The sequence below is a fragment of the Mchenga conophoros genome, linkage group LG12 (genome assembly GCF_057382185.1).
Source record: "Mchenga conophoros isolate Kocher_MC1m ecotype Shallow Benthic linkage group LG12, M_conophoros_male_GT1.1, whole genome shotgun sequence".
NCBI classification, from domain to species: Eukaryota; Metazoa; Chordata; class Actinopteri; order Cichliformes; family Cichlidae; genus Mchenga; species Mchenga conophoros.
This window is the reverse complement of record NC_140537.1, coordinates 11,725,206-11,735,983: the sequence shown is the minus strand read 5'-3', so window position 1 is coordinate 11,735,983 and position 10,778 is coordinate 11,725,206. Positions and strand designations below refer to the sequence as shown.

Here is a 10,778-nt window from a genome sequence, read left to right as displayed (position 1 = left end):
TTGGCAATAGTGGCCCTGTATTTACTTGGTTTCAGATCAATACCAAAATGTATTGTATTGCACAGCACTACCAAACTCTCAAACCACAGGCGATGGGTGAGCCACGAGAAGGACCTCCCAGCTCAGTGAAGAGATTATGAGACAAAAAATGGATATAAGTCCATTGGGCTATTACTTTACCTTCAAGGTAAAGTAATAGCCCATGGCAAATTTGGAAACTGTTGGCAGTTGACTATCTTCAACACATCTGCATTTGTTTTGCAATTTTCAAGTAGGCTCATGTGTTAAAACTACCTGTGCAAGCTCAAAGTACTTCCCAAAGTCTGCATAGGCCCATCTGCTCAGTGTCCTCCTCAGTCACGCTGGTTACCATGATTTCTGGTACGATTCAGTTTAACTTACACCCACAGTGTATCAGTGGAATTCAGCTGTGTGTGTGTGTGTGTATCAGTGGACATAATTTTATACATAGAGGTTAGAGTGTGGCTATGAAGAAAGCTTTTCTTAAAAAAAAAGAGTTTAGGGACAGTTTAGGACATAATTACAAAACTTGTCCCATCCTGACGACCTCTTCCACTGTGATCTGGACCAATCTGTATTTTATCTCTTCTACACCCTCCAACTTGAACTTAAGTATGTGAAATATACTTTTATCAAGATTAAAGAGAGTACTGCTTGCTACTGACTTTAATGTAAATTAACTTTACTGTTAACATTCCTCGTCTTTTACTTTGAAAGGTACAAATAGAAATAGTATTGGACATTCCTTTCTTTGCTACAGGCCGGGTGGGCTCCTAGTAAAGTTTGCAGTATTTACATCAGTGTTGTCTGAAGCCTGTCCATCACAGACAGTGAATCCACCCGTTGGATCTTTTAATGAATTTATTCGATGGTTCTTGGTTCCAGTCAGCTCTGTACATTTATTCGCCCCAGTCTTGGTTCCTGTATGACTGTAGCACACACAGAGTGTGTCTAGTAGAAACTGAAGCATAAGTTACATGACTCTTCTATAATTAACACATCAACTGTGAGCATTCCCTATTTCCCTTACCTCTCTCTCATGTTGGCCACACACCTGAGACTATTCAGACAGATCTGTTGATCACAGATAATTATGTTGTTTTCTAAAGCAGACTTGCATTTGACAACTGAAGAGCATTTTAGGCCAGTAAGTTTCTTTCTGGAATCAGTGGGCCATTCAGAGTTCATTGATGCACGCTCATTAAATGAGACCACCTCTTCCTTAAAAATAAAGTCTGCCAACTTTGACAAGAAATGAGTCGAAACACAAGCATTTTAAAAAAAAAGTAATAAGAAAAATGTATGGATTTATTTGAACTGATGAAAGATGAAAAGCATTCAGTTATGTTACACGCAATAACTCCATTTGATGTTACATCTTTATGATATATGTGATCAGTGGGAGCAGATGACTCCTCAATCCCTCATTGAAAGACCTTGTGGTTCATTAAACATGCATCTCCCTCCCACCATCACCACCAAAGAATATTGTAAATACAATGCAGCAAACAAAGTGGTGGCCTTCCTGTACCGTGTCACATTTCTGCAGTTTCAGAACCTCAATAGAAGCCCCACATGGACCAGAAGAGTGGTTTTCTTTGTCATCACTTACCTTCCTTAGGTTTTTGTTTCTCCTATGCCAAACAAGAATCTATTAAAGATCCTTTTTTGTCTACATCTGAGTAGGTGGGGCGATCGTGGCTCAAGAGTTGGAAGTTCGCCTTGTAATCGGAAGGTTGCCGGTTTGAGCCTTGGACAGTTTCGTTCGTTGTGTTCTTGGGCAAGACACTTCACCCGTTGCCTACTGGTGGTGGTCAGAGGGCCCAGTGGCGCCAGTGTTTGGCAACCTCGCCTCTGTCAGTGCGCCCCAGGGTGGCTGTGGCTACAATGTAGCTTGCCATCACCAGTGTGTGAATGTGTACACTCTAAAAACTATTGTTTAAGCTCAACAAAAAAAATTAACGCAACAGTTTCCATTAATCTTTTTGCGTTAAGATAACTTGTGTAGAAATTACGTTGAACCAACAAACTACATTGAGTTAGAGGAATGAACTTTTCCTCTATAAGTAAAGGTAATTTTAATTACCATATACTTAATAATTGGTAACTTAAAAACATGTTTTTAAGTTGTTTACTCAAATAATTTATGTTCCTCCAACTTCTTTTTCCATATTATTCAAAACTGTTTTTTAAGTGTTATGTAATTAATGATAGTAGTTACGAAAACATTTTTTTAAGTTAATCATTTAAAATATTAAGTAGCTAATTTTCTTCATTATCATCATAATTTTAGCTTTTTCTTGTTTTTATTATTGCACTAGCTTTTAAGAATTGAATGAATTCCACATTTTTAAGCAATTAACTTTTTTTATTGTTTGTACAGTTTGTACAATTTATATTTTACTTTAGGCAATTCAACACCTTATAGTTAAACAGTGAAAATAAACCAGAAATCCACTTAGAAAACATTTGTACTAAGTGTTCAGTAAATGTTAACTTTCAGTGTTCAAACTTTCATGCAGTAAACACATTTAAGATTAATTTTACACATACAGGACTCAAAATGGTTAACAATTTTTGAAACAGAGTCAACATGTTTAACATAATGCTGGTTCATTCATCAGCACATCTCTTTGAGGATTAAATGCAGGATAAGTTTTAAGGACAGGGTAGTACAACAACTGTCAAGACACATTTCTTGAATATAATATCAAAAATAACTAGATAGAAAAAAATTAGTGTCTTCTATTTTTTATCAACACTATCATTTTTTTCCCAGTGGACTTCCAAATACAAAGTAACACAATCTGAATAAAATTTCTTAGTGCTCAAAACAAGTGACATCTTTAGAACATACTGTTCTTGAGACTTACTTTTGCACTGGCTCTCAGTCCATCAAGATCAAGCAACAGCTTCTGAAAGACTTCGAAAGTATATTTCAGTTCCTTGCAATAGCTCAGATTGAGAGCATATATTATGCCCATGAGTAACGCACAGCAACTTGGGATATCCGGGCCCTCCAGGATTTTTGTTCCTTCTACCACAATGGTTGCAGTCTTGTGGTCAGATCCAGGGGTATACCGGTCACCGATGATGGCAATTTTCATCACCTGCCTTTCTAGGTTGGCCTCAAATTCTTCTGTGTCCTTGTAAAGCACATTTTAAAAATAGGTTAGTTGATTATAGTGTTGCAGGAATTGCTGTCTTGTGTGTGACTGGGTGCAGTAAGGAGTGTATGTGATGTGTGTGTGAGCATGCGCGTGAAGGAAACGCGGGGCGCGAAAGAGGGAAAAGAGAGAGAGAGAGCGTGTCATGGGTAGAGAGGGCGACCGGGAGCAGCGTTCTAATGGGCTACAGGCTATGCAGTGTGTTTTCAAAGTGTGCAGTACTGTTATTAAAGCCTCATCTCTTCAGTACTCTCCGGTGCCTCGGCTGATTTCTGTCTGCCTCACTACTCCACAAAAGTGAAGGGAGTTAACCCCGGAGGAGGACAAACTTCGGCCCTGGAGGAAGCATCTCCCCTCGCGTCTCCCGACCACGGTCAGAGGACTGACGGCGAGGAATGGTTAACAATAGATTAGACTTTTATCCTTGCTGAATCTTAATAATTCAGAAGATCAGTGCACACACACACACACACACACACACACACACACACACACACACACACACACACACACACACACACACACACACACACACACACACACTGACCCAAATAGGATGCATCAATAAGCATGAGACAAAATTATGGTATCATAAGACAAATCAATAAAAACACAGCCCGTTTTTTGTTTTGATTTTTTTTAACCACACAACATGAACAACATTTTCTATGACCAGTTTGACCTGCTCTACCTAAATCGATTTCTAACATGGGATTTACTTGCTTAATGTGAGGTTCACTTGTGTAGGCCTAAAGACAACATTCTAGTTTGTTTTTAAGAAAACTAAACAACAGTATGCCAGGTTTGGTCATCAATTTAGAATGTAAAACTAAGGAAAACAATAAACTCAAATCGAACATATACATAATTATTAGCTTTGACATATTGGATTAGCTGAAATGATTAAGTGAAACGCTACAATCATTAGTTGAATTGTTCAAGGAGCCTTTTGCCATGCCCAACACCTAAGCTGAATAGGCCATTGCTATGATATTATTGGTCAGGGTGTGACCTTAAGTGAAAAATATTTACAAATTTACACTGTGATTGTGTGGATTTATTTGTGTTTAAGATGCTGAATTACTTACACCAAACTCCATGAAAAGGTCTTCTTCCTTCTCTCCAAGGTATGTGATAAGGCAGGGGATGGCTACTTCTCTGCGCATTTCAATTGTATTGTGCTATTCAAGAAAAAAAAAGATAAAGTATGAGTATAAACTACATGGGTGACTGCCAACAAAGTGCATTTCAAAGATAACACAAAGTGCAACACAAAGTCTAAATAGTTATCATACCTCAAGAAGCATGTCCTTGATCTGCCTGATTCTCACTCCTTTAGCTCCTCCCCTTGATGAAACGACATCCATCAGTTTTGGGATGCAATGGTCAAGTTTAGCCATTAACGTGGATTCCAGGCTTACAGTGGTTATTCTCTTGAACTCTTCCTTTATCTGTAGATGACACAAACAGAAGAATTAATCCTTGCAGACAATTAGCTATATTGCATTAATGAATGTTCTAATACATTAGTTAAAGAGGAACAACTAAATCTGTATGAACCACAGCAGTAAAATGGACAACATCAAAATGGCCCACTATTACTGATTGTTTTTTCCCCATACTCTTTAAATGAGTCACTTGTGAAAACCTGGACCAGTTAAATACTCTGTTATAGGAAACTGCAGACTTCACCAAAATTATCTTTAAAAGAAACCTGTTGTTTTTAAAGCATTTAGGATAAACTTGCTTTAAACTGATAATCCACCACATTCATCTTTTTTTTTTTCTGTAATGTTGGAGTCATGTTTCTGCTTATTTACTGTTGCATTCAAAAATATTTGTGTATGAGAATGTTTATTTATTTATTTTTTTACTTTGTGCATTAGGATTAAGATTGTAATCAGAAAATCAAATATAGAACATATGGGGAGTGATATGAGTGTATTATGTATGAAATGTAAGAGAAAATTTTTGTTACCTGTGTCGCATCAAATAATGCAGGCCAACGCTCCATGAAGTTCCTGATAGCGGGTGCCTCATATACGATTTCTTGCCTGCGAAGAGAGAATGTCTTACCCATTTTCCCTGCAATCACCTGGCAATTATCCCTCTTCATCACTTCACACAAGAGGTCCACTCTTTCCTTCTCCAAACTTCCACTTGTTTCCCCTTGAGGATGTGGAGGTAGGTAATTTACTTCAGCCTTTTTAGGCTTTTTAACATTTTTAGCAGGAGCCTGCTCATGTGCTGGTTTCCTCTTGAGTGAGTTCACCACAATTTCGGGGCAGCCAGTACCTCGAAGATTGGATCTGAAGTTGTTCATTTTATATTTGAGGCGCTGAATCCATCCATAACATCCATGAAAAGAACCTGGTTCTTTGAGGCAGGGATGTTTTTTAGTCAAGGTCTCTGCTACTTGATTTAGTTGTGCACTTGATGGATAAGCAGTGTACTCAAAAATAGCCTCAGCTAAACTTCCAAGGATGTCTGGAAGTAGTGTGATGAGATCTTTAGTACCAAAAACAGTCCCAGAACAAATGAAGTTTTGATTGCCGGACTGCAGCAGAATCTCCGTACTGGTAGAGAAACGAGGGATTGGAAATTCTATGGGCCATCCATTTGATCGCTGGACTGGTATTTCTGTCTCTAATTCTGAAGAGACAGGCAATGTGTCATGTGACAATGCAGATGAGCAGGCATCATCAGAAAATTGAAGAGGATCATCAGCAAGGCTTGTAAAGGATCTGTCTACATCTGTTAAGGTCAGAGTTAGTGTAGGAGGTTCCTGGATATAGATCACCTTGATAGTGTCCTTATCCTTAATGTCAGTTGTTGAAAGCAAGGAGAAAAACTCATTACCAAAATCAGCATCCTTGTAATGAAAACAGAAATCCCCAGAAATCCTAAATGTATCTTGAACAACTGAATGAAGTTCCTCAACTGTTCCAGGGATTCCAGATGGTAATGCCAGTTTCTCGACATCATGTTCTGAAAGAATCACTCGTAGATGGGCTGGTTGTGACATCTGTAATAATAAAAAAAAAAGGTTTAAAATGTTTCAGTGAGCACCATAACAATGAAGGTAAGTAAAAAATGCACAATAGCGTTTCCCACAGAGTTGGCTTCACAAAATACCAGGCCAACACCAAACTCTATTCCTTCTAATTTTTCTCAATCTGTTTTAAATGCAAACATGAAGACTACATTATAACAACGTCAACAACAATATCATACTATGTTCTTGCACTTTATTTGCATCTTGTACCCACATCTTAATGTAATGTCAAGGCTGATCATCATATAAAAGTTACAAATGAGAAAACCCTGTTACTGTCTTTTTGTTCTGGACTTTTGTTGACTTCCAAATTTGACAAGTCAAGGCTATGTTGGCATTCTATGGGACATAAATGTAACGTTTCAGGGTTACAATGCTTTTTCCACCAAGCATGTAAGGTGTTAAGGGGAAGATATCAGACAGCTCTGATGGCTCTAGCACTTTCACAGTGTGTGTTTTCTCAAGAACATAGCTCCTGAGATGCTCAATTGACCAAGCACTTAAGCATTTAACAATGAATACAAGCATGCCCTTCAAAACAACTATTTGGATCAACTCTCCAAAATCTGTCACACCACCTGTCGAGCCATTAGCCAAAATCATGCCAACTGCATACTTTGTGCCGCTATAACATACATTGTTGGCTATCTGAATGCGTGTTTCACCAGCAAATTTAGCATGCAGTGCTTCCTTGATGTCTTCTCTTAGCACAGTAACATCTACAGTAGACTAGAAAAGCGCTATACAAATGCAGGCCATTTACCATTTTACCTCCTCCTCCAAGCTCACAAGGTCTTTCAGCAGTGGCTCCAGTACAGTACTGTAACCAAATCTTTTCACATCATCAGCCTTGCAGAGAATTGCTAAGAAGATGGAGGTCAGTGAAGATCTGAGCTGTGCAGGAATATCAGCTATCACCCAGTACACAGCAGTGACTTTGTGTTTTTTCCTTGACGTACTGTTAAGATTCAAAGTTGAGGAAGGAGAGTACACACCACCCATGGTCCAGAGGATCTTTGGTCAAACAATGATTTTAATGAATACACGCGTGGGAAGACACTCTGTACGCAGACAGCCAGTAGTCCTCGACTTAATCAAAGCATGAACAGATATTTTATAGCATCAGGGTTTGTTTACTGACGCCCCTTCATACGTCACAGACACATTTTATACATAGATCAAATCAAAACCACAACGACTTTTGACACAGTTTAAAAGAACAATTGTCTCCTATCTTCACAACAGGTGCTTCCTGTCACTGCCGGATGCTCGCAGCAGTTCTGCGACAAACTGCTCTTTGCAACATCAGCAAAACATAATTAAACTTTCACCTATAAATGATTCTCTAACTAGGTGTGTGTCTGTGTGCTAACCACAATTGCACCCTGTTTCACCTCGCGACTAGCTCCTGACCCCTCACCAGACAGAGAGACAGAAACCACTCTCGTATGTGTAATAATCGAACTGAAACTATGGATATGACTTTTACTAAATAAATGTTTTAATCAAGAACCTCTACTAAACATAATAACTGTGTGCATAAGCATCTTAAGGCCTTCTTAAAGCTATCTGTTACATTGTTAAAGCAATGATCATACTGTTGCTTAAAATAACTTCCTGCTTGTGCAAACTCTCTGCAAGCCTGTTTCCTGTCAGCCTGTGACTTTTAGCCTTTCTGAAAGACACACACTGTTCAACCCCTGAATGCAATATAAACTCCAGATTATATTATTAATGCAATGGTACTGGTGACAATTATTTAACAATAGCAGTAAAATAATTTCCCTTCTCCACAGTACCCAAGGGATTGCATGGGTAAGTCATCAATATACAGAATAATAGCAATGGTAGGATCTTCTCCAGAAAACAACTCATTTGTTTTATAATAAATGCCATCACAAAATGCCCTGTACTGTGTTCCATCTTTACCTTGAGGTTTTTCATCATGCAAGATCAAATCCTGGATCTCTTTCCGTGTCATAGCCTGAAGCAATGACTTCAGAATAGGAACATACTGGAAGCTTCTGTCTGCCTCCCTACTAAGTGCATACTCCACTGGTTCCACTACAGCAAACTGCTCCCTAAAATATGCCCTTCTCTTGTAGGCAGAAGAAAGTGAACCACCACTACACAAGGTGGAGGTAAAGGGGTTGGCCTCACAAAGCTCTGTCACCATATCTGACACAACAGATTCATCTATCTCACAATTGTTCTTCCTCAGACAGGACTGTAAAATCTCTTTTATGAGGGGGCCTGATGCTGTTTCGGTGATAAAGTGTAATTCCTCAATAATCTCATCAATACACTTGTTAGATACGTTAAATTTGCTCTCCAGTTTTAGAAACAACAATGCCATGTTTTTTTCAATGATATTTGGTAGATCTCTCACATCATCATCGTTACCTTGACCATCATTGGTAATCGATAATTCCTCATCCTGAACATCCATATTACTACAATCTTCTGTGTTTGAAGAACACACATACCTTTTTAACAGGTTTTCCTTGAAGTCTTGCAGTGAATGAGGAGTATGCCTTCGGCTTCTGTGGGAGGCAAATGTTCCATAAACATTAGTGCTGAAATTGCAGTTTTTAAATACACAAATGACCGTTTCGTGTTTTTTCAAATGTCGACCAAGGTGCTCGAAAAACATTTTTTCTGTGGAGATTGCACTGGTGCTACAACACTGGCAAGTGAAAGACAGAGTTTCTGCAGATGTGACTCGTTCCTGAGTTTCCTGAGAGTGATTTCTTGATAGATGTGATCTAAGGCTACCCCAAGTTTTGAAGGAACAAAAACAATCTTGGTGAGGACATGGGAGACATCCCCCTCCATAACTATGGCGTAATCTATAATGTTTTAGCAGCCCTGTTTTTGTAGTGTTTTTGTAGTTAGAAATGTACACATTTTGCACACCCAGCCCATTTTGTAAAAATGTGTACTAACTTAACAAACTACTAATGACCCTAGATAATCATACTATGTACAAACTGCTTACGTAAAGTCTTAATGTCAAGTAGGTTTACATAGCCTATGCCAGAATGATGCTGTCGGAATCACATTAACAATATTTCACACAACCTGTGTTAGAAAAAGTAATAAAGCTAGATACAACTTTAAAGATCAAGAACAATACATACTTTAAGCTGTATCACAATAGTAACCACAATAAAATGTAATATTATTTATGGCGTCTCGTTATGCAAGTTTTATAAAGACATAAAATAAGTGAGCCAGACAGAAAAAAAAAGGTTTCTATGGTTATCCCACTGACAAAGCTATTCACAGCTTAAAGGCTTCTAATGTTGGTTTTTAAAAAAAGTCAGCCTAAAAAAAGTCACAATTTCTGATCAAAATTAGATTGCATTGTGTAGCAAAACTTCAACCATGCTTTTCCTAGCCACAGCAACACTATCTAGCTAAAGACTTTTGTCAAATGAAACTTTATAAGTCTTAACCACACCTGTGCTAAAGTTTAGAATGGCTAGCATTAGCTACATGTGGTAGTGTAAAATATTTCCTCAAGTGTATCAGCATAACATCATACACAAATCCACCAATGTGACTAGCACAAATCCTTTGCTTTAGTAGAACTGTTATTTGTAAATTAAATGTTACTTACCTTGAAATTTCTTTTACATAAGCTTGCAAGTCCGCCATGCAAGCACAGTCTTAATATGTGAATTTGCCCGGGTACGTTAAGTGGGTAGGGGAGGGAACTTGAAATCAGAAGTTAAAATGGAGAAAAAATAAGTTATCTATTCAATTTCTTTGAGTAATTGCAACTTGAATTTTGTTTTGGACACATTAATATTGGGATTTAATTTCATATTACATACAAAATTAATTTGATGTAATTACCAAAATTATTAATTCATCACAACCCCAAAAATAAAGTTTGCAACTTAGAAGATCTATCTTAATCAGTAAATTGAATTTTTATCTTGCAACCATGGATTTAATCAAGTGGTGGTAAACGGCCTGATGAATTAGCGCTTTGGGGTCCTAGGAACTAGTAAAGCGCTATATAAATACAGACCATTTACATCTGAGTAAAGTGCTCAGGCATTGAAATTAAGTTTTAATTCATATGGAAAATACCTGATTCATTCACTATCTGTGTATAAAAGGCTCTGGGAATTTATGTTCTGCAATATTGTGTGGGGTGGAGCCATAGGAAATGACATAGGCGGAAGTTTAGGGTACCGCGCAGTGTTGCCAACTTAGCGACTTTGTCGCTATATTTAGCGAGTTTTCAGACCCCTTAGTGACTTTTTTTTTTTAAACCAAAAAAAGTCGCTAAAAAAGACGTGAAAGCGCGTATCACTTTTACTCTGAACAAGCAGCGGGTGCTGTAACGCAGTCAGTTCTTTTACTCTTTTACTCTTATGCTGTTACTCTTATGCTGTTTTGTGTGTGTGTTTACTTATAAACACACACACAAAGTAACTCCACCAGAGTGCCTATTTCGGGTCACTTTTGCCGGTCCAAGCCCGGGTAAAGGAGCAGGGTTGGAATTGTGACATTAAAAAAAA

At 38.0% G+C, this 10,778-nt stretch overlaps 1 protein-coding gene across 3 annotated transcripts; it reads right to left on the bottom strand.

The window, feature by feature from the left end:
• Nucleotides 1–2,380: 2,380 nt before the first annotated feature.
• On the bottom strand, nt 2,381–8,283 carry LOC146562174 (uncharacterized). Of its 3 annotated transcripts, none has more exons than XM_085293688.1 (5): nt 8,173–8,283; nt 5,167–6,213; nt 4,484–4,639; nt 4,277–4,369; nt 2,381–3,167 (listed from the first exon to the last, which is right to left on the bottom strand). In XM_085293688.1, the coding sequence occupies exons 1-5, from the start codon at nt 8,188–8,190 to the stop codon at nt 2,868–2,870; spliced, it is 1,614 nt and encodes a 537-aa protein (XP_085149814.1). In that variant the 5' UTR covers nt 8,191–8,283; the 3' UTR covers nt 2,381–2,867. The 3 variants fall into 3 exon arrangements, with proteins under 3 accessions (XP_085149814.1, XP_085149812.1, XP_085149815.1); XM_085293686.1 differs by lacking the exon at nt 8,173–8,283 and adding an exon at nt 7,015–7,605; XM_085293689.1 differs by lacking the exon at nt 8,173–8,283 and adding an exon at nt 7,007–7,142.
• Between the last annotated feature and the right edge of the window lie 2,495 nt (nt 8,284–10,778).